This window comes from Idiotropiscis lumnitzeri, chromosome 4, assembly GCF_059441095.1.
Source record: "Idiotropiscis lumnitzeri isolate Australia: NSW breed Sydney's pygmy pipehorse chromosome 4, RoL_Ilum_1.0, whole genome shotgun sequence".
NCBI lineage: Eukaryota > Metazoa > Chordata > Actinopteri > Syngnathiformes > Syngnathidae > Idiotropiscis > Idiotropiscis lumnitzeri.
This window is the reverse complement of record NC_142394.1, coordinates 29,258,827-29,282,331: the sequence shown is the minus strand read 5'-3', so window position 1 is coordinate 29,282,331 and position 23,505 is coordinate 29,258,827. Positions and strand designations below refer to the sequence as shown.

Below are 23,505 nucleotides of genomic sequence, written 5' to 3'. Positions count from 1 at the left end.
TGAAGAGGGTGGAGGGTGAGCAGCAGATGAAGAGGTGCACGGGTGGAACGTGCGCTTCCAATAGACAAAAGAGGCGATGATGTGGTGGGAGGAAATCTGCACTGCGCACTAAATGAGCTGCGCCCACCGCCGTCACCGCTCGCTGTGAAGCACGCTCAGGTGTGCATGTGGATGCGTTTTTTTGGCCTTCTTGACAAATCTATAACTGCTGAATATTTGATGGTGCCGAAAGCCTTTTGATTTGTGTACGCTAAGTGCAAGGAGAAGGAAAAGGACAAACTGACCTCGGTGTGGAACTTAAGTCTTGACAAACGGCATGTTTTTATGAGTTTGTTTGTGCATTTCAAGGACATTTGGGTGAGAATTCAAACATTTCAAATGACTCCACTTGACTCACTCGCCCTGTCGTCTTCGTCATCGCTAAGAAAAGATTCACAGAAAGTAGCGGTGCCTTGAGGCCGGAGAAAAGCATCTGTGCCTTCGTGCTCGTCTTGACTCAAATGGTGAGGCAACACATGTAGACAGAAAATAGAACAATAGTCGCGGCCACATATTGTTTATCCTCTGCAAAGAATGATTAATATTAATGCTGCTCACTGAGTGAGGAAGCAAAAAAAAAATGGGTAGAAAAACTTTCTTTCATAAAATACAGACAGAAACAGTGAAAATGTGCCTTTGATGGAAAAAGAATGTATTAACAAATAATCAGCAGTGTAACAATTTTTTTAACTATTTGCACACTATTGGAGTAGTAGTAGTATTTAGTCATGTGTGTGTGTGTGTGTGTGCATGTTTGCACGTACATTACATCATTGCTTCAGCTTCTAAATTGAAATAATCTGTCATTTTTTCCCCCTCATTTGTGACACTCTTTAACATATAATTAATGTGACAATTACTTTGATCAATCACAAGCTGCTTGCATAGCTCTGCTATTCGTGCATCCCGTCCTTGCACGCTCGTCCAAAAGAGATCCAATGCTCCAATCTGTTGGCCATAGTTATTTTTTTTTACATGATTTATGTTACTTTCCCAACTTAAAGATCAAACCAGAGTTTCCCCGAGACTTTTCTGCAGCCATTCAGATAAAAAAAAAAGTGTTTGACGACGATGACAGTCGCTGGCGTGCCGTGTTCATTTTCCAATTGACGACATTTCACACCAACCGCGCTTAAAGAGTTAACTCGGAACCAATGAATATTCCAGGTGAAACTTGCCCCCCTTGAAGCTCCTCAGATCCAAAATGGAAGCTCATTGATTTCAGTAGCCTTTGCCCAGGTGTCTTTCGGAAAGTCCTTTTCACTTGAAAGCACGTTTGCAGTCTCTCTTGAGCTTTCAAAGTCATTCATCATCAGAGTGAATCCCGCTCGCTTCCAATGGCTCCGTTCCATCCTTGACTCACTCGTCTGGAAAAACGCTTATTGAAATTTCAAGGGGGAGGTTTCCTCATCGCAAATGACAAATATTACCCCGGCGGAGCGGAGCATTCCATCCTGGACTTCAGTGAATCTCGCTGTATTTTATTTCTTTGCTTTTTAATTTTCTTTTTTTTTTTTTTCACGTTGTAACCCCCCCGCCCCCCAAACTCTACTATCAGCAGTTCCTTCCAGGCGGTCCCAGCATGCAATGCGTTTCTTCGCGCTCCAGCGAACACTTCCAGTTCTTGAGGCAACATGTTCAACTCTCATGTGTGAAGGCAGCCTGCAATCAGGAGCCAAATTGGGAAACGGAATTAAAAAAAAAAAAAAATCACCATTCTATTCATATTGTTTGATTTATATCTCAGAACTAAGCACGTGACAGTTCCCAGCTCGTGCAGGTGTACTTCATGATTGGGCCAGCGAGCCGTGGTAATAATATCGTGCGACACCAATGAGACGTTTGAGTGGGAGACCGCAGAGAGAGGTAGAGAGAGAGAGAGGTAGAGAGAGAGAGAGAGAGAGGTAGAGAGAGAGAGAGAGAGAGGTAGAGAGAGAGAGGTAGAGAGAGAGAGAGAGAGAGAGAGAGAGGTAGAGAGAGAGAGAGGTAGAGAGAGAGAGAGAGAGAGAGAGAGAGAGAGAGAGAGAGAGAGAGAGAGAGAGAGAGAGAGAGAGAGAGAGAGAGAGAGAGAGAGAGAGAGAGAGAGAGAGAGAGAGAGAGAGAGAGAGAGAGAGAGAGAGAGAGAGAGAGAGAGAGAGAGAGGAGAGAGAGAGAGAGAGAGAGAGAGAGAGAGAGAGAGAGAGAGAGAGAGAGAGAGAGAGAGAGAATTATTTGGAGAATAAAAATAAGAGACAGGAGATGGGGGACAGCAAGGGATGCGAAAGGGAGAAAAGAAAAAAGATGTGTGGCGAGTGTAAGTAAGAGAAAGTGACAGATCGCCGAGCTGATTTAGGTCAGCAATCAGAGCTCAGCTACTGTCTGCTGTGTGTTTGTGTGTGCGTATTAAGTGGGGAGGGGGGGGTGAATGCGTGCAGGAGTGTGAAAACGTCTCTCCCGCTAAAGGTCACACACGCGTACACACACACTAAAGAATCTCTTCTTAATTGGATAGGGCCCGGTTAACATTGTATGATTCATTTAACCTTCGTGCACGATGTTGCTCGCACGCACGCAAACATTTCTCACCGCTAAAACAGACAAAAGCGCTTTTGTGTGCAAGCAGCCTTCTGCTAAGCAGTCAAATGTGCGAGTGCAACGAAAGGCTGAGGGGTGTTTCAAAACAAGCGCACCTCGCCAGCTGACCTCTGACATCCGTAGACGGCGTTAGCTCATCAATATAGCGTTTGGTTTTGCGGCCAAGAAAAAAAAAGTGAAATTGAAAGTTTTTGGATAGACAACATTTCCGCCCGACAGCGACAAGTTGCTGTTTTTGATCCTAGTTCAGAAAAATCTTGGGCCATTCAACAGTTTATGACAATTAATGTCTTAGATGGAATTATTTCAAGATGAAATACTTTAAACACCTGTACAAAAAATGTAATCAGAAGATAAAACATTTAATATGCGACAACTCACAAGTGTGACATTTTTTTTTATAAAACTAATGTGACAGGCAACTTAATATTTTTCATAGTTTTCACATTCGCACAGCCAATTTGCAAAATTATGGAAACATATTGCACTCACTTGGAAAAAAGAAAAACGTTTTTCTGAGTAATTATAATAAAATTAAAAAAAAATTCTATTTTATCTCTGCATTTTGGAATACTTTTTTGCTTTTTCAAAATATTTTTTTCTGTCATTAAAAAAAAAAGGAAATGAATTATTCAAAAAACCAGAAAAAATATTCTGCAAATGAAAAATTCAGAAAAACAATTTTTGGGGGGGAAAAACAAATAAAATTAAAAAAAACATTAGAAAATAAAAATATACAGAAAAATATATATGTATAAAAAAACATTATTGAAAAAATAAAGCCCCCTCCCAAGAATAAAAATACAGGATTTTCCTTTTTTTCAAGCAAAATGTTTGCAGAAAATGTCACAATAAATAAAAAGAAAAGACAACAGGAATCCTAAATTACCATAATCTTTTCAGTTTTTTTTGGTTTGTTTTTCAGAAAACAAGAAAAAAAAATCAGCAAGCGAAAGTCGAGTTGCCTCATTTTCAGGAAAAACACAATTTGACGCAGGCGCATCCGTTTTTTTTTGTTGTTAATATCGTAACTGAGACTTAAAAATGACTCAGCCAGTCACGCTATCAAGCTAACGATATTTATCTTAGCCACATAGCGCCTGTCCCTTCAATTGTACGATTTTCTCTACTTGTCTTTCACAGCAATGACTCGAGTCCGAAAAGCACCCGCCGCCTCGCCGTGCCATGGCAGGAAACGGCCATCCGAAAATCGTTTTATAAGAAAATCGAAACTCATGCGAAAATCGCCAAAATAGCACGAGACATGATGGAGCGGCGAGGTCGGCCGCTCAAAGAAACAAGGACAAACAATTGTCCGCAAATCCTTTTCGAGTCCCCATTTAAGCGTCCTAATTGCTTCCAAACGACACAAAGGACGTCATTATCGCCATGTGTGTGTCTGCGTGTGCGTGCGTTTGCATGCAAGAGAGCTTCATTAGCTGTTGACTCGTCCTCCACTAATCTTCATTGTTGTTTTCAACGTTTGGCTACGTTTCACCCCGAATCGCCGCGCCGCCAAGGTCGCGACCCCTCGAGCGCGTCGCTGGCCGCAATATCTCATTAGTGTTTATTGTTTGCTTTTGTTTGTTTTGGAAGGACGTGATTATTTACGGCAAAAAAAAAAAAATAACAGGAGGGTGTATCTATCTGTATGATGATCCAAATTAGAGGCCTTGAGGGGAGGGGCGGGTGGTCCGCTTTTCTCACGAGCGTTCAAATATTCTCACTCCATGCCAAACGAATCCCCTTGGCGCTTCTTTAGGCGGCTTATCGTCCGTATTAGCGCACATCTGCTCTTGTTCGACGCACTTATTATATATTGATGAAGTTGAGGCCGGATAATTGAATCGCCCCGTCATGCAGGGGTCTCGTTTCTCCACTCGGTACTTCAAGTGGATTGAGTGGAGGCGGAGCTAGCAAGCAGGTCTGCCACCCACAGTGCTTTCCATGTGTGTGTGTGTGTGTGTGCGGGGGGGGGTGTTCGTAGTTAGACCAATCTGGACTCGAAAATGGAAGCTCACCAGTGGCTTAATATATGCAATTAAGAAGCTAATTAGAGTAATTAATTCTGCCGGGCCGGGGCCCTGTCTGGCCCCTATTCACGGCATCGGCGCTGCCATAATCCTTCACACACACACACACACACACGTATGGAATAACACCCGCTCATTATGAGCGGCCTCTTTGTGCCCTGCCAGAGAAGTCGGGCCCGAAGAAAAGGGCGTAAATAAAAGTGAGGCGTTGGGTGCGGCCTAATGAGTGAAAACAGTGCGCTAATTCATCCCTAGCGCCCCCCGCTGCTTTCTGGGAGACGCTGCGAGGGGGGGGGGGGAAGCGGGCCTTGTTGTAACCAGTGGCATCTTACCTTTTTTTTTTTTGGAAACAGTGGAGAATGGCTGCTCTGTTTTATTGCTTTAACCTTCATTTATGTGTTCCACCTTGCTCCTCCATCCATTTTGGGATGATTTGAAGCTTTAATAAAGATGGAAGTCCTGTTTTGATTCGACTTTGCAATGTAAAAAGCCAAACAGTGCGGTTTGTTATTCTTCAATGATTGATACACGTGTACGAGCGCGTCTCCCCGAGCTTTGTTATTTTTGGAGCGCAATTAGGGAGCGTGTGATGAAGTGCAGATCAGCGCGGCGGACAGGCAGCTCCTCCAACCAGTTGACGGAGGAATTCAAGACATTTTGATGAGGCAAAACCACCTGGAGACCAATTATCAGCTTGTATATACAATGCGCACATGCTTTTTTTTTTTTTTTTTTTAAATGGCCGAACACATGAAAAGCAAATTCCAATATGAATTTTTGAAGTTGCCCTGGCTGTATGCGTTGCATCAGTTCTTCCGTTTCCAGCAAACGAGTTGGCATTTGTCAGCCGGTCCAAAGCAGATATCTCCCATCTGTCATGTTTTGGCAGGCTGCGCAAGCCCGCCTTGCAAAAAGGGCGGCCAGCGACGACTTTGAAGGCGTTTGATCCTGCGGGAGCGCGTCTGCTGTTTCTCACCTGACCTTGTGTGAGGCCTCGCTCAGGTGGTCAAATGATGAAGTCGTACTTTGGCTGGCAGTAATTGTCAGGCTTGTTCGTCTGGCTTTCGCGAGATTCCTTCGGTTCCTGACTTCAATTTGAGAGCGTGATGCTTGAAAAAAAAAATGCACTGGTCCCCAAATGGGCTGCATGGCAATTTTTTTTTTTTTAGGAGATTTCTCAACTCCTCTCAGCTCATCAGTGCGGCACTAATATTCCGCAATCCAAGCAGAGGATAACGCTATCATGTAATTGTCTGTCTACATGTGTTGCTTCAGCGTTCAATCCGTTGCTTCAAAGGTTATAGCACAGCAGCATGGATGCTATTTATCGATGAGGTAGTTTGATTCTAAAATTCAACTTTGAGGGGTTATGAATTTCTTTATTTTTTTTTGGGGGGAAGATTTTTTTTTTTACACTGTTTGCCGACATACTGCTTATTGTCAAGTGAGTTGACAAACCTGGAGACGTGTAGACACACTCTGAAAAGTGAAGACAGACTGATGCATTAGCTGCGCAAACACACTTGTGAAAGGCACGCAGGCACACACACACACACGCACACATATAGAGGGAAAGAAAACAGACAGATTGCCATATAGCTTGAACACACAGTTTGAAGCAGCCTGCTTTAATCGCAGGGAAGCTAAACAAACACAAACTGTCATCACTCCCTTTCTTTTACTGTTACACACACACACACACACAGATAGTATATAATTGCACTATGCCTTCCGCTGTCCATCATCCTGCCCTTCATATTTCGCCCTCCTTCTTTCCACTTTCTTTTTCTCCAATCTCTCCCTGCAGCGGTATGCAGGCACACATGTCAAGATGCATTATTTCGGCTGGCTGCCTCTCATGTATGTGTGCGCTGATGCGTCTGCGTGAGCGCGCACGTGCTTTCCTCCTTTTGGAAACAATAATAACGGCAGGCGGGCAGAGTGGGAGGAGTGAAGCCGGCGAGAGAAAGCAGACCGGACTGTTGGAGATGAGCAAAACGGCTCTGAATTGTAGCGGGTGTGCAACGACGAGGATGCGCGGGATAGTAACGGTCGTGTGGTCGTGGTGTGTGTGTGTGTGTGTGTGTGTTCCTCCCACATTCCCAGAATATGCATAAACTTTAAACTGTCCATCGATGTGAATGAGCGTGATGGAAAACGGACAAAATGCAAACTATTAGCGGCTTTGTTAATTATTAGCAGCAGTCTGCTGCAGTTTGAAAAGCGTTTGGCGTGTTTTAGGAAAGGGATAACCTTTCTTGTCAGGGCAGGAACGTTTGAGTAAACAGCAGATGTTGCTTTGGGAGGTCCAGCGTGGCTCAAGTCATCTTCGCTTTTTTGCAGGCTTTTGTGAGTTTTACAGCCTTGGTGTGGAAAGTTTTCTGGAAGCGCCACCACGTCGGTACTTTGGAGCTTGGAAGGAAACTGGAAAAAATAGAAAAACTCACAAGTGCAAAATGACAACACTCGCAAGGAGCATGGAGAAGACGCTAGCACTGACGTAACTGGGTGGTAAATGATCTGACTAAGCCACGCCCCCTTTAACAATTACGGATTCTACAATGCAGGTGTGACTTTCGGCCGAATTCCAACACTTTAGGACTTTAGGCCTAAAATCTCGGCCTCATTTTTCCGATATGATAACGTATTGAAGTTAGCTATTTTACTTTCTAATATCGCCTAGATGGCTAGGCAAGCGGTTCGAAATAGACACACTCACCGGTGCACTTTTTGTCACTTTATCGAACAAGCAGCAAGATAGAAAACATCCAAAACTAGCAGGCGATTCTTCACTCTCATTTGCTGACACCCACGGCACTCACCAGACCAGGCGCCGCCCGCCCAAATAACATTTTTTTATTCAAATAGGCTAATATCACTGGTCAAGGATTTTTTTCTGAATTATTGATGAGAGATTTTCTAGATTATTATTGTTTTTTGGAGCACTTTAGGTTTTCAAAACATAACGTAATATATTTAGTAATATTTATGAATGGGAAAAAACGGGTCCAAAACTTAAAAAAAACAAAACGTGAAAGAATACATTTTGCGACCTTTAAAGCCATCTCAGATTCAAATTTGTGTCATCGATTGAATACTTGAATGTATTTGCAAGCGCAGTACTAAACATTTAGTTTTATTGGATGGCATGAGATGGTGTACCTAATGAAGTGGCCCGTGCGGGATATCTCGCTTGTTCCGTCACATTTCCACCCTCAGTCCCTTTTGCATCCCGCCGCCTTAATTTAGCAGCCCCCCCCTTCGCCCCCTCCGTCTTCCCACTTGCTTTCCCTTTTCCCTCCAGATGCATGTCACAGATCGTTCTTCCCTTCAGACCGGCGACCCACTTCCCAAGAAGCAGACTTTCGTCCTTCACCTGGATACGTTTTCACCCTTGCTCCAAATAATCCGTGTTATTTATCCGGCTTCGTTAGACAGCACGTTGTGTCTGACAGCTTGGGCATGTTTGCTTGTTTTTTTTTTTTGTTTCCGAATAAATGCAAAATCGGATCAGCGGGGTTTTCGCTCAAAGGTCCGTCATCCCGCGTCGGCTTGAGCGTTTTTGTGGGCCTGACGCCAACGCTGTAAGCCAGCAATGACAGACAATGTCACAGTGGAGGAGTGTGTGTGGAGGTGTGTGTGTGTGTGAGAGCGTGCGGTGATGACAGTCTGACAAGTGACGGGGGGGATGTGAAGCCTGGAGTTGGGTGTCACTGTCTCCCGTTTTTCCCCCTCGCTGCTCTCAAGTGACACGGCGGTACATAGCGAGAGGATGTTTGTGTTTATGAGAGAGGCGGCTGACAATGAGAGAAGCAAATGTCTATTAAGGCCGAAAATATTATATTTAGAGACCGGAAAATAGAGTCTGGTGATGCACTCGCATATAGATGTAGATTGTTTGAATTGACCAAATAAAAAAATTAAAAAACTGAAAGTTTGAAAAATAAATAAATAAAAAAAATAAAAAATTTTTAATTTTTTTTTTTTTTTTACAAATAACCCAATTTAATGTGTTCCAAATTGCTGAATGCTTAACTGTCTGAGAAGTGTTGTCAGACTCCGCCTCTCCCCTCACTCTGCGGAAGACGAGCAGCATTAAGTCACCTCAAGATCGAAAGTACAAAAAATGCCAGATTCGATACATTTGACTCCGCCCATTTTGTTAGAAATTGATTTTCTGCAATGCTTCAATGCCGAAGGAAGATTCAATTTGGAAGTGCGAGAGGTTATCTTCCACCTGACATTTAATGTCTTTTTTTTTGGTTTTCTGCTGACTAACTACACGATGAGCTTGCTTCAAACGCAAATCTGCGTAAGCACACTGAGCAAGACGTGCCCGTGAATCTTGTGTACATTTCCAAGACGTCCTTGTTTGAATATGTCTGTCCGCAAAGACAAACTTGTCGGACTTGCCGGGTGTTTTCCATGACGGATTGCGATGGTTTTAAATCCTGCCGTGTCGGAGCGAGAGGATTCTTGGAGCAGCTTGGGAATAAGAGAGGGAAAAAAAAATAAAAAAATAAAACACATAAGCAGGAGACGTTGGGGAAGAAGAGCTTGACCCATTTCTTCCAGGCCTCCAGTCTATTGGCTCAAGTAATGGAGGATGGTTGTGTGTGGGTGTGTGTGTTTTTGTACGTGCGCTCGGGCTACAAACTGCTCACCTCGCATTCTACCTGACGAGCGAGATACATTTTAAATGTTTACTTCGGTGACCTCCTACCAGGCGAACCCTTGAGTGACGATTCCTCAACTTGGTAAGCCGGCAGGGCGGCGAGTTCATCACCGTGTTTGTATGTTGTGCATTCCAGCGTAAACACACACACACACACACACACAGACACTCAAGAATGCCCTCGCTGCCCCTGGATGGGAGCGTTGACCCAGTTGTGCGGAACATTGCTTGTGACTGTCCTACATGGCCGCCACTTTGGTAACGTTACGTCATGCAGCCAGCTACTCGCTTGGACTTGTCGTTTTGTTTGGCTTCTTGGGTTTTTTATTTTTTTATTTAATTTTTTTTGTGTGTCTCAGTGTATGTATACATATATATATATATATATATTTTTTGTACTGTGAGTCCTCATAAAGGTACATAAACAGATTGTTAAAACAGTGCCTTTTAACACGGCAACAACTTTACTCATTAAAAGACCCAAGAGAAAAAAAAAAAATCTAGATTTATTTTGCGTATTTTCTGAACTATAGAGCGCCCCTACTGGTAAAAGAAAAAATCCACAGAAAAGCCAAAAATCTTGGAAAAAAGTTAAAAAAAAAAAAATGGTGAATATATATATATATATATATATATATATATGTATATATATGTATATAGTGAGTAATTTTGTGTCTTGGTTTTCTGACTGGAGATTTTTAACAATGTTTCAAAAAAATTCTCAGGAACATCTTTAAAAACATCTGTGACCTTTTACACTTGGACATGAAACATCAACTGCAGTGGTCCATTAACACGCACACACACACACAGAGCTCAAGCTGGCCCGTAACATGTATTGTGACACAGATTTAGTTGAAGACAAACAACAGCGTGACTGAACCTCAGCAGCATGGGGGCCTCCAGCGCTGGTTTTCACGCGGCGCCCCCGAACTCGCCATTCGCATCGTCCCATCAGCGTTGGCGTTTTTTGCCGTGCTCATGTGTGAAATCGGGGAGGCTTGCGTGACTCGTCTCTGCAAGTGTTGTGGGTTGCCATGTGACCCGTCATGTGCTTTCAACCTGTGAACTCTCATCAGAAATCCTCCCACTTTGCTTTCATGCATTCACGAGACGGAATCTTAATGACAGTTATTCGCAAAAGTCAGTCCGAAGATTAACATCCATAAAATCCCACATTTGAGGACGATTCTTTTCACATTTTCAGAGGTTAAAGTGGGCATGAGTAGAGGTGTACAAATGCATTTTGCTGACGATTGATCATGGTGTTGAAGTCACCTGATTTTTTTATTTATTTATTTTTATAAATATATAAAGTGCTTTAGACTGATCCACCCATTGTAGAAAAAATGTGAGGAAACTTCACCCTGCACTGGAAGAAGCGGTACGCTTTGTATCGGAGGTGGAATGCAAGAGAAAATAATACTTTTTTTTTTTTTTTTTTTTTCTCCGCCGCCATGTGGAGACCAAATAGTGCCTGTTCTGTTTCAAGCCGAATTCCGTTTGCCCGCAAACTAATAGCTTATGATGGCTTCATTAATGCTCACAGTGCGGTTTGAAAGTGTCAGCAGATTTATGAAAAGGTTTCGAGACGTTTTTTTTTTTTGTTTTTTTTTTTTTAAGGGTGGGCGAGAGCGGTTAAGGAGTTAAAAAGTGAGGGAGGAAAAAAAAAAAGGAGAGACGCTTAGGTTTTATGCTCTTCATCATGGATGTGACACACACGGCACTCTGGAGAGGGAGCAAAACAAATTTAAACAGGAAGGCAACTGTAAATTCTGCTCGGCTGAATGCACGCTCACACGCACACACACGCCCTCCGCTTTTGCAGAAGGCGACGCTGCACAGACGCACATTCGAGCACGCCGTGAACTCGCAAAACTTTGTAGCAGGAGGCAAGTGGACCCAACAGACCCAACCCGGGAGAAAAAAAAAAAAACAGTTGCAGGCAGGAAAAAAAAACACCATGGGTGACAAAAAGGGCAGACGCAGGTGGGGGTGAACGGCGAGGAATGGCTTGAGCAATAATTGATCGCAGATTTTAGCGCTTGTCATCATAATCGCAATCAGATTGAATTTTGGACGGGTAAGTCTGTTCTTTGAGAACAATTGAGAATCTTTTCTCAATTGCCTTACCAGGAGCAATAAATGCAAATAATGGATGAATCATGGGTTTCAGCTACAGAGACTCCACACGCTTCGCTTTTTAGCCAAATCTAGACTGGATCTCACTTTGTGCCCAGAAACGCCGTCATTTTTTATTTATTTATTTATTTTTTATTGCGAAAGAGGTTATGGAAAAAAATGAATATATGCTCTGTTGTGCCTTCTTATTTCCATGCATGAAGTGGTGATCTCGTGACCTTTTTGTGTCCTTTCCTGGCGTCCCAGTGCTCACTGATTTGGTTTTTGCAGTCCGAGAGACATCCTTCCTCTCGTCGGTTCTCTGGCGCGTCGCACCCCCCCTCCCCTCCATCACTGTTCATCATCGTCTCAATTACTCATCCCCCCCTCGTCTCCCTTCTTCCTTCCCCGCTTTCCCTTTTCATCTTCTACCAAATCTCAGCCATGGGCGGCCATTTCATTTTTCTTTTGAGTTTATTATTTGGCACTGACCACCAAAAACAATTTTTTAAAATACAAAAATAATGCGTACCCGAGACTTCATAATAAGCAGCACTTAAGCAAATTTTCACTCACGGTCATATATTCTCTATCCTCTGCGATGAGCTGATACTGAGTCCTATTTTTTCCCCATAAAAAACACTTTTTTTGTTAAAGATGAATTCCAGTTGCATTCTTTTCCATTACAATAACTCAATGAACAGTTTATTGCATTAGATCGATGTGTAAAAAATTTTTGCCAATTTGTGGCAAATATGCTCAATTGATGAATCCACTTTGACAGGATTCCACTTCGCCCACCCTTGACTCGGCGTGTGCCCCCTCCATCGTCATCACGTGACCTCCCGTCGCCATCGTATCAGCAACACCTTGTCACGGCCAATCGCGTCCCGCCGCCTGCCGTCCCCCCCGCGCGGCCTCCTCGCCCACGCCGTCCTCGGCTCACTCGTGAACCTTCCTGCCTTCCCTCCGCGTGTCAGAGGACATTAGCCTCAAAAGTGGCGGAGGGGCGAGCGGACAGCTCCATTTAGGTCTCCGCGCTCAGACATTCATTTTGACAACATCACCTGCGTTTAATCCTATCAACTGGGGAGAACAGTTTGGGGATTTTTATTTATTTATTTTTTTCATTTTTGGGACATCCCTGTATGCGTTCCAAATCCAACTTTATCGTCAGAGTTGAGAAATGTGTGACGGCACCACTGCGCACGATCCGTCGGAATCTATTTTGAACTGCAAATGCACTCTTGTCGCCTTATTTGCAAAAGTCTGCTTTTATGCATTGACCTCGTCTCGTCGCGTTCCAAAGCGTCCTCGTGCGTTCACACTCTGCATTCTGCACAAATGGAGGGAAGGAGGTGTGAGAAGAAAAGTTGCATCGCCTTCACACTTCCCCGTTCTCTCGCTCGCCTTCCTTCCTCCAAACGCGCTGATGGCTCGCGTGCGGACATTTTTGGAAATCAGGACGTGAGGGGGAGGCGGCCTGAAGGAGGAAAAGCGTCTTGATTGGATGCTGTGTGGACTTGTGAATGGTTGATTGAGGTTGAGGTGTGCATCTGGCTCGTGAATGTCTGAAAACACGCACACTCGGCGCAAGTGTGAAATCGCTTTGATGGACGGATTGATGTGTCGTGCATGTTTAGTATAATTGGCATTGATGGCAAGCGGACATTTTCACTGTTTTTTTTTTTTTTTTCTTCTCGCTTGGAAAGAATCTGCCCGGTTGAGATCTGATAGTTTTGAAGACCCTGTTGTGCGAATTTGTGTCTAATCACATTAAAACTTCATAAAGGTCACTTCTGAAAATGTGCAAAGATCTTTGTTTGATTCATTGTGACGTGCTGGAATGGCCTTTTAGAGTGCCTCGTTGTCAATCATGAGTGCACGTGTGTCATGCGCAGAAAGTCAGATGAGCAGGGAGGTGGGATTTGATTTCATTTTTTTATTTTGTTAATTTTTTTCAGCCAGCATGTGGACAGGATCTTCGCATTGACGCGGCCTCTCTCGAGCGCCTCGTTGCAGTGTTAAGAAATGCAGAGAACTGTTTGATTTTTTCTTTTCCATTGTCTCATCTTATTTGCCGGGTAATTTATTTATTTTAAACATTTTTATTTATTTTAAACATTCTAATTCGGCACGATTGTGAACAAAACTCCTCTGTGGTGTGCGTCAGATTTACTCAACTCAACTTTATTTGTGGAGCACTTTTAAAGCAAAGGTGTACATAACGTAAAAATCTGACATATTTAAACAAAAAAAAGTTTGAACAATATGATGACTTTTATATACGACCACTCACTTTACATGGACTCTCAATTTTCAGGTGACCACCGAAAGTTGTTAACCCCTAACGAGCTTCTTCATTTTAGCTGCGATAAAACGGGCAAGCGCTTCTGCGGCTCGCCTTTTCGTTGCTTTCTGTGCCGGCGTCTTTTAATGGTGGGCAATTACACTTTCTAAATCTCAATTGAAGGCGAAATCGCCTGGCGCAAACCCCGTATTAATCCAGCGCGGCTTGTCCAGCCTGAACCGGAGTTGGCGTCGTTGGCTGCGAACGCGGCCGAGTCCAGGCGGCGGCAGCGACGGCGGCGGCGTTGTTAATGGATGCCAGCGAGCAGCTTCAAATGAGGACTTATTAAAGTGCTCGTCGCCTTTCTAGTTTGACATTTCAAAGTTTCGAGTCTGGCTTTTAAATTGCTGCTTCTGCAAATGTCACTTGTCGGCTCCCCGGAACCGTTGACGATACGAGCGGAATTTATTGTTTGAAACAGAGAGACGCTGTGCCGTTTCAATGGATGTGGACTTTATACAGCGTGGGTGTGTGTGTGTGGGTGTGTGTGTGTGTGTGTGTGTGTGTTGCTAACGATGCCATTTTGTTTTGTGTCCCTGCAGCTACATCAGATGGGACACACCAAGGTCTGGACAGCATGAGGGGCGGAGTTTGTGCCACGCAGGGCATGAAGGTGGTCCTGAAAGTGGGGCAGAGTGAGTCCTATATTCTAACAAAAATGAAGGGTTCTTTCTCGCTCTCGCTTCAACGTACACACACACACACTCGGCCGGTTGTGTGTGGCTCCTCTACGCGAGTATATTAGAGCTGGTTAAGTGGCGAGAACAGCGGAGACGTGTAGGATCAGTCAGCTCTAATGAGGCCCGCTGACTCCTCTTTTAACTAGTCGCACGCGGCTCGCTCCCTTCCCGCACGTAAACACGGCCATGACCCAGCAGATTTAAAAAAAATTTTTTTTTAGCTTTAGGGAAAAAAAAAGAAGAGCGAGAGCGCTTTCAAATACTGAGCTGCACATTCCTGCACATAATAAGCACCTGTCCTTCGCGCGACACTCGCTTGCATTGTGTCGCCGCTATCAGCCGTCGCATCAGCAGAGTCGGCAGAAACGGCTCAATGGGGATGCGTTCATGTGCCGACTAGTTTTTGTTTGTTAAATTCACTTCCTTTTAAATAGTTTCCACAGTAGGTTTGTTAGTTTTTATGCATTTCAAAAAAGGCTTCGTTTGAGTTATTAGTTTTAGTGTTAGTTTTAATTTGGAAAAAGGTCACTAATTATTGTGTGATCAGTAAAGCACAATTCTCAAACGATGCTTTGACATTCCTGAATGTACAAAAGCAAAATAAATAATTTTGAAAAAATTATTATAAATCCTGAAAACAAAAATAAAGTATTTTTTAACTATAATCATAAACGTAAATTAATGTAATTTCAGTTCAAAATAATTTTCTTCTTTTTAAATTTTGTTTAAAAAAAATGTTTCAGTTGTGCTTGTTTTAGTGATTTCCTTAGTTATCATTTATTCACATAAATTTGATGCCAACACAAAATGAATTCATTATGTTTGCAATCTGTGGATGTTATAAATAGACGTAGTGGCCACGTCGCACGTAACGTTTTTTTTTAGTGTTCAGCAGTAGAATACGTTTACACTCCAAAACACCGATTTGTGAGCAAAAAGCAGAGAAAGTAATCTTTTTCGGAATCAACAGGAGTCACGAGGACCTCACGTATGTTCCGCCAGCCCAAATAGTTCACCAATGATGGGTCATTGTGATTTCCTTGGAATAACGTAAAAACGCCAACGAAAAAAAGTGTTGCAGATTAATATTTATCTCTTTTCTACCTTTTTAAATCACCGTTGATAACATTGGGTCAAATTATTAGCTGCCGCTCAGTGATGTCACATGAATGAATATCTTTATATTGATATAATATTTCAGTAGTTGCTCGCAACCTGGTCGTCCTTCACCTTCTCAAATGTCCCCCCCCCTTCATTGCCTCTTCTCGTTTGTGTTTAAATTCGTCATCCAAGCCCTCGCCACTTATTCTCTCCGTCTTATCACTTGCGCCGCTAAAAGGTCACGGCCGTGTTGTTAGTCGGATCTCGACACACACACACGCGCGCACGTGCAGTGTGTGCGCGTCCACGCATCGACTTATTTCATCGCTCATCTATCTCGCCTGCTCCCCGTCGCCCTGACGCCCAGCTCGCTATTGATCCCGGCAGGCGCCTCCACCCTTAGCTTGTGTTTGTCGGGCTGTGTACTTGTCACTTCATGTCCGGTAAACCCGCGTTACTCGCGTGGAGGGAGGGGTTGGGGGCCGAGCCCAAAAGCACGACTAATTGATGAAAAATACAAGCCGGCAGACTTCCGTTTGGTATCGCCTTGTTGGTTGTTTCTGTTTCATTTTGTGTCGGTATCAGCCTTTTTGGAAGGTATCGGGTACTCCAGGAGTAGTGATTGACCGATACCGATATCGGTTATTAGTAGTCATGGAGGCCGATAAACGATATTTGAAACTGATAATCATTTGCTGAAAAAAGATCTTAGTTAATAGACAACTTGGTTTTAAAAGTCTAACAAAATGTGCTTGGAGCTCGCAGGCTCTGCTGCATGTCTTATAGTTCAATGAAAACCAACATCTCTTTCAGGTTTATTCCGCCAAATAGTTTTTGATTAGTTGTGAGTTGTAGGAGACATTTATTCAAATTTCGGCAAAGTCTGTTGTAGTGCGTGTGACTCGAGATGAAAAAGCAAACAAACAGCTTCTGCTGGCAGTGCCACCAGCACAGCAGAGAGAGAGAGAGAAGTGCAGCGAGCCAAAATAAACCCGCTTTTAATTTGTCGGCCTTGAAAGTTAAAAAAAAAAGTTCAATGCCGATAATCAGTAAAAATGCCAAATATCGGCCATAATTGGCCCGGCTGATCACTATCGAGGACACTGCAATTAATGTTCCCACAAGTACATGCATTATCCATAAATATACATTGATTTTTAGACTTTTTTTTTAGGCTAGCTGTGTACATGTCTTTTGTCGCCACATAATTTTGATTAATAATGTTCAATATTCCTGATTTTCCGATTAATTTATTTTTTCCCTCTTCCTCTTGTCTTTGCATACCATGCTCAGTGCACTTGATGGTGTCTGCGTTTAATCACCGCGACAGTGACGGCCTGCGAGGCAGATGGGCCGATTTAGCGAGCGCAGATTACGAGCCGTTCTGGCCTTATGGCCAAACCTCATAATAACAATCTTCTTCTTATCATGTCCCTTGGAATCGTTTCATTCTTGCGTGACATCACCGTGCCGTCCTATGACAACTTCAACAACAAAGAAAGTGGCCAAAAACGCCAATATGCGAATGAAACGAGTCATTTGGTAATGTCAAGTGTCAAGTGCGGTGCTAATTCTGATCACCGACCGCCGATCCTTCTCACAGGTCCATACGGGCTGCCTCCCAAGAAGGAGCCAGCGGGACGCTCCACCAACCGGAACTCAGGTGAGCAGCAAACCCAATAAAGATGAACCACAAGATGGATGCGGAGAATAAGTAAAGGCTTGTAGATGGGTGGCAAAACAACAGCAGCAATAAGCAGCAGGGAGGGGGGCTTATGGGAGTGAGGGGTGGGGGGCAGATGGAGGATGTGCAGCGGTGACATCTGCGGATCTCTCTATTTAATTCCATATATTTTCTCTCCATCTTTCCCCCACCCCCCGCCGGTCTCGGCCCCTCAGCGCTAAGTGCCGCAGGCGGGCAGTGGATGGCTAATAGCTACATTGGGCAAAGGACAAAAAAAGACGGATAGCCAGAGAAGGAAGAGGGAGGAAGAACGGAGGGGAGGCAAGGAGCCAGGGCGAGACCAGAGGCAACATTTGAGAGAGTTATTACTGTCATTAGATGCTGCAGCCTGGATGGGAGAGAGGGTGGCTGGCGGGGGAGGCATCTGGGGGGGGGGGGGGGGGTGTTGATGATGGAGCAGACAGAAGTGTGAGGCACAGGAGGTGGAGTGAGACGAGAAGAAGTCAAAAGCAGAGAAGTGCGGGCAATAGACAATGAAGATGAGGCTCTGGATCGCATTTTATGGCCTTGCGAGTGGATTCAGGGGACACTTGATTAGGGACACCCACGCACTGCTCACTTTGAATTCACTGAGAATTGCTGTTTTCGATTAAAGCTCATAAGATTGTGCAAGATGTAGCAAATATTTAATTTTGTCATGCTGGATGTACAACCATCTTTAAAAAAAACAAAATAAATAAAATAAAAACACACACACACACTACTAAATACTACTATTACTATTTATAAATTGCATGCAAATTTCATTTTTTTTTTTCAATGAAAATCATAAAACACAATCTTCTATAAGCCTTGAAAGATCAGTCAGAACGCTCTAAAATGGCTGGCACTGAATCGATAATCTTTTTTCTTTTTAAATGACCGGCATTGAAAGAGTTAATATGCAATTATCTAACACTTCGACTTGCAGCCGTCCAAGAATTCGCTACAAGTTTACATTAGAACTCAACATGTCAGAGGTCAAGTCAGAATTTACAACAATAGTGACCAAGAAAATGAATTAAAAAAATAAAAAATCCAAACGACCCACCAAAATGAATATTTTCATTACTCCAAACTGCAGCCTTTGCGATTTGAAAATGTTCTTTTACTACACTTCAAGGTCGATTTGAATTAGATTAATTGTTCAGCCTTACTTATGATTATGTTCCCGTCTTGACCTTTATTATCGGAACCCTTTGAAATAGGCATTAGTTCCCATCTGTGATCCACACACAAAGAGCTCAGGGGTCTCATTTTTCAGGGAGTCGTGATGGAGCAAAAAAAAAAAAAAAAAAAAGAGAACGGAAAATAGGAGTAGAGGTGACGGAAGAGAGTTTATAATGCAGAGAGCCAGCGAAAGGTGACAGTCATAATGGAGATGGAGAATGAGGGATGTCAGTTAATGGAGAGAGGAAGAAAAAGCCGGCACAGGTGAGCATTAGCGCTTTCCTCGCTCTCAGTCCTGCACAACGGGGCGCACGGTGCGCTAGGTCATTACTGCTCCAATAAGGCCAAGACTCAGAAAGGATGTGGGAGAAGGAAAAGGGTGATGCGTGCCAAGAACAACGTTCGGCCAATCACGAGGCAGCGATGCGCTTAACCGGCTCGCCGCTCGCACCTGCCACGGCCTTCCGCTTAGAGCGCGGCAACATTCTCTCACCTGTCGCTTCCTGATGTGATCGTTGCTTCGAACGGAGGGAAAGACAGCTTGACGGACACTCGAGTGGACGTCCTGCTGTGTGCGCGTGTGGTCAAGGCCCAGAATGGAGTGGTTGTGGTCACATGGCCCGGTGGTGGTGCTAAGTCAACATCGCTGTCCGGCTGTGTGTTACCTTGATTATACACTGCGGCATTGCTGCTACCTCAATGTCAGGGTGTTGAAAAGTGGCGCAGTTCGGAACGCTTATTTTGGCTCCCCATTGCAAGAGCGCATTCACTGCCAGCCATTTAAAAAAAAGAAAAAAAACTCCATATCGCCAGACATTTTGACCAAAACATGTGAGAACGATATTTGATGCTGATTATGAAATACGGTGAGAGAGAGAGAGCGTGTAACGGGGTGAAAGAATGCGAGAGAAAAAGTGGGAGAGAGCGAGTGTGAGAGAGTATGGGGGAGAGAAGCAGAGAGAGAGAGAGTGAGAGAGCGGGCGTGTGTGTGAGAGAGGGAGCGAGAGTGAAAAAGGGCGAGAGAGATAGAGCAAGTGTGAGAGAGGGTGAGAGAGAGTGTGAGAGTGAAAGAGTACAAGAAACGGTAGTGTGTGCAAGAGAAATGAGAGAGGGAGAGAGAGAGATATGAGAGAGGGAGAGAGCGTGAGGGAGAGACAAAGAGAGAGTGAGTGTGTGAGAGTGAGAGAGAGCGGGCATGTGTAAGAGAGAGCGAGAGTGAAAGAGTGCGAGAGAGAAAGAGAGAGTTTGTGTGAGAGAGAGAGCGGGAGTGTGTGTGAGAGAGAGAAAGCAAGAGTGAAAGAGTGTGAGAGAAAGAGAGAGAGTGAGAGAGAGAGAAAGTGACAGAGAGAGAGTATGAAAGAAAGAGTGTGACAGTGAAAGAGCGAGAGTGAGAGAGAGCGTTAGAGAGAGGCAAAGAGAGTGATTGTGAGAGAGCGTGAAAGAATGCAAAAGAATTCTTACATTATTCTACTCTTATTTTTGCAGTGTTTGCACCTAACGTTGCAACTTCTTCCTTCCAGGGAACTCAACTCACTCGAGAGGACCCAACACTTTTGGGGGTGGCGAAGGCAACGGGGAGAACGGCCCGCTGCAGCCGTCCAACATCGCCCTGATCGCGGGCGCGGCCGGCGGCTCGGCTTTCCTGCTGCTGGTCACCGCCGTCATCTGCGTGGTGTGTTACCGGCGGCGGCACGCCAAGCACTCGGACACCCACCACCCGCCGCTGTCGCTGTCGTCGCTCACCAGCCCCAAGCGAGGCGGCGGCGGCGGCGGCATGGGCAGCTCCAACAACAACGGCTCCGAGCCCAGCGACATCATCATCCCTCTGAGGACGTCGGACTCCGCCTACTGCCCGCACTACGAGAAGGTGAGCGGTGACTACGGACACCCCGTCTACATTGTGCAGGAAATGCCGCCGCAGAGTCCGGCCAACATCTACTACAAAGTATGAGAACTGGACTTTCCGGCTGTAGACCCCCAGAATCACTCCAAGCCCCACCCCAGCAAGGCCCAACGTTCCCCCTCTCACCCTCGCACCCACCACCATCCAACCATGACCAAACCCCGTGAGGGTTCGCCGGCCCACCGGAGCACTCTTCAAGGAGATTCCCAGAATGCACCTGGAAGTGCGTGAATGTGGCTTTTGAACCTTGGGAGAATCAAAGGACTTTATTTGAAAAAAAAAAAAAGAAATAAATCAATCGCCCAGAGAGTACCGAGGAACTCCAAGTCGCCATACCTGCCTAGAACCCAGCCGCCCGCCCCTCAGAGCGCCATCAGCCAATCAGAGACGGGCCCCCTCTTTCCCTTCGGAATTCTCCGTGCAAAAGAGGAGGAGCCTCTTGAACTCAGTCAATCAGAAAAGCCAGGGTGGAGGTCACATGGCCTGACCCGGGGTCCGAGGAGGTCTCTGAGCCGTCGGGCCGCGCTGACACTCAGACTCTTTGTGTATATTTTAATAAAATCTGTGCGTGTGTGAGAGTGACATGGGCGTGACTGTGCTCTTTAGACTTGTCTTAAAAATACCAAAACACATCGTAGTGAGCGGATATCACAAAAAAAAAAAAAAAATCCAAGAAGGTGAGATTTTTCTATGGCTATCGACACTTATAGATGATATATATAAATATCCAGTAAATAGATGTTTTTGCTTTTATTTTCTATGATTTTTGTTCTATTTTATCCGCTAAAAAAATCGCACCTCTGTTACTAGCCCTTTTTCTATTTTTCACAATTTACAATAGTACAATCTGCCTTTTATATTCATTTAATCCCACTTTTTTTTTTTTTCGGCCAATATGCCCCCACCCCGTTGCCCCCACGCCTCCCCTCTAAGGTATTTGTATAATTTTTTTCTAGCTTCTTCTTTGATGCGGTAGTGTTGAAGTTTAGACCTCGTTTGTGAAAGTGATGAGGTAGAGCCATCTATGATAGCTTTTTTTTGTTTGTTTTTTGTTTTATTCCAAATGTTTTTTTTTGTAATGTGGCCAGGAGGGGGGTGAGGGTAAAAAGAGACCAAGCATAAAGGAAGGACTTTGAGGAAATTGCACACAAAAGAAAAAACGGAGGACGGATTATGAAGGAGCCAGATGGACATGATGAGGAGCAGCAAAATGTATTCTGGAGTTGAACTCATGCAACACACACACACACACACCCACACACCAAATCACATCACAGGTGGCACATTTCAAAACTCCTCTTGTGTTACATTATTTGTGTACACACACACAACACAAGCGCCTGTTAATGACTGCTCCGCTGATTGCATCGACACACACATCCCTGTCAATTAGTTTTTAATGAGTGTGTGTGTGTACGTGTGTGAAGCAAGTACCACGAGATACATGATGGCCCATTGAGGCACTCTTTGTTCACCTGCTTAGCAGTAAAGTCGTTTTGTGTTGCTCAGACTTGTTTGTGGCTTCTACGTAAACGGGGATCACACACACACACACACCCCCCCCCCCACACACACACACACGCAGGACACAATGCAGCATTCTGAGGCGCCACACATGCTTTGCAGTGAAATTGTTTTGTGTTGCGCAAACATTTTGTGGCTTTTGTGTAAACTGGTTGACAGTCGCACACACACACGCCACACACACACGTGCTTAGACACTCGCCAGTGTTTTTTTTTAATTTTTTTTTTTTATGTGTGATCCTTCCTTAACTGTATTTTGTATCAGTACCTAACATCATCTCCACGATGTATTAAGATGTGCTTTAATTGTCACATTTGCCCATGTTGATGATTTTTGTCGCCCGGTGGCATCTGACCTATATTTGACGGTTTGAAATTGAGTTAAAAAGATGAAACGTGGTCGTGTGGGAAAGGGGATGGTGGGGACTTATTTTTTTTTTTTGTACAACTACGACGTTGTGTTTGGTTGTTTTTATGTACGCTGTTCCATCGTTTGTTGATTCGAACCCGCAGAGTGAGTAGTCAACACGCCCTCCGAGGCCACGTTGACAACTTGGGCAACGTGACTTGTGTTGTGTACAAAAATGGCTTCAACCTCAACGATGGAGGGGGGGGGGGGGGGGGGCTTGGCGGGTGTACTGGAGGGCTAAACCACCAAATCACAAAGACTCCTCACACTGCCCCGACACTTTTGCAGTCCGCCACGCATCCCCCTCGGACTGCCATGTTTTTTTTTTCATGTTTCCACGTGGATTCGTTCGTGTCACCGTTTGTGTTTGACCTCGGGGGTGAAACCGAGTGTTGCCTGCAGGGGTGCGGGAGTCGGGGGCATCACTATTGGTTCGTAAACGTGTGTGTGTGTGTTTGTGTCATGCCGCCCCCTCAAATGTGACGTGTTGTATTTGGGACACCTGCGCGTTGGGCGTGCGTGCGTGCGTGTGTCATCGCCTCCTCTCCCATTGTCTCTTCATCACGGCGACCCCCGCAGTGAACCCTCCCCCCACCCCCAACGCACCTCTGAAGAGAGGAAAAGATGAGTACATTCCTGCTTTGGAGAAAAAAAAAACAGTTGAATAAAAAAAAAAACAAATGTTTAAGCACCACTTTTGCGTGTGATGTGAGGTTCTTTTTTTGTGTGAGGGTCTTTTGTTTGCGTGGGCATGTGTATCAGAGGGCCACTGGCTCCTCTTATTGGTACTATGGACCGCTCACAGCAGGGTTCCTTTTAGTGCCTCACTTAATAGGATCGCCATCACGCACACGCACGCACCAACTCTCCCACTAGTGTTATCAACAGCTTATCAAACCTGTCTTCGTTGGGGTTGCCCGGCAACCTATTGACAGACCTGATTTCATCCCCCCCATCCTTTACCCCGCCATCCGTTGCTATGGTAACAGTTAGCGTCCCTTTCAATGTGTCCTCATTTGCCACCACGGTGGGCTTAAGGGTGACCACTTTGATCGATGGTGTGTGTGCGTGTGCGTGTGAGAGTTGATTACCGGCAGTCTCTCTCTCACACAACATATACACACACACGCACTCACGCACACACACAAGCTACACACTGGTAGCAGTCCTGCTTTGACACTTACAAGCAAGGAAGCGGATGTG

At 44.7% G+C, this 23,505-nt stretch overlaps 1 protein-coding gene across 1 annotated transcript in view; it reads left to right on the top strand.

Annotated features, from left to right (window-relative positions):
• Positions 1-22,996, top strand: part of efnb3b (ephrin-B3b) — a 52,485-nt gene extending 29,489 nt beyond the window's left edge. The window contains exons 3-5 of the mRNA XM_088294687.1: positions 14,335-14,427; positions 17,177-17,236; positions 19,987-22,996. Coding sequence (XP_088150813.1) covers positions 14,335-14,427; positions 17,177-17,236; positions 19,987-20,417 — 584 coding nt within the window. The 3' untranslated portion in view covers positions 20,418-22,996. The remainder of the gene's footprint in view (positions 1-14,334; positions 14,428-17,176; positions 17,237-19,986) is intronic.
• Positions 22,997-23,505: the final 509 nt, after the last annotated feature.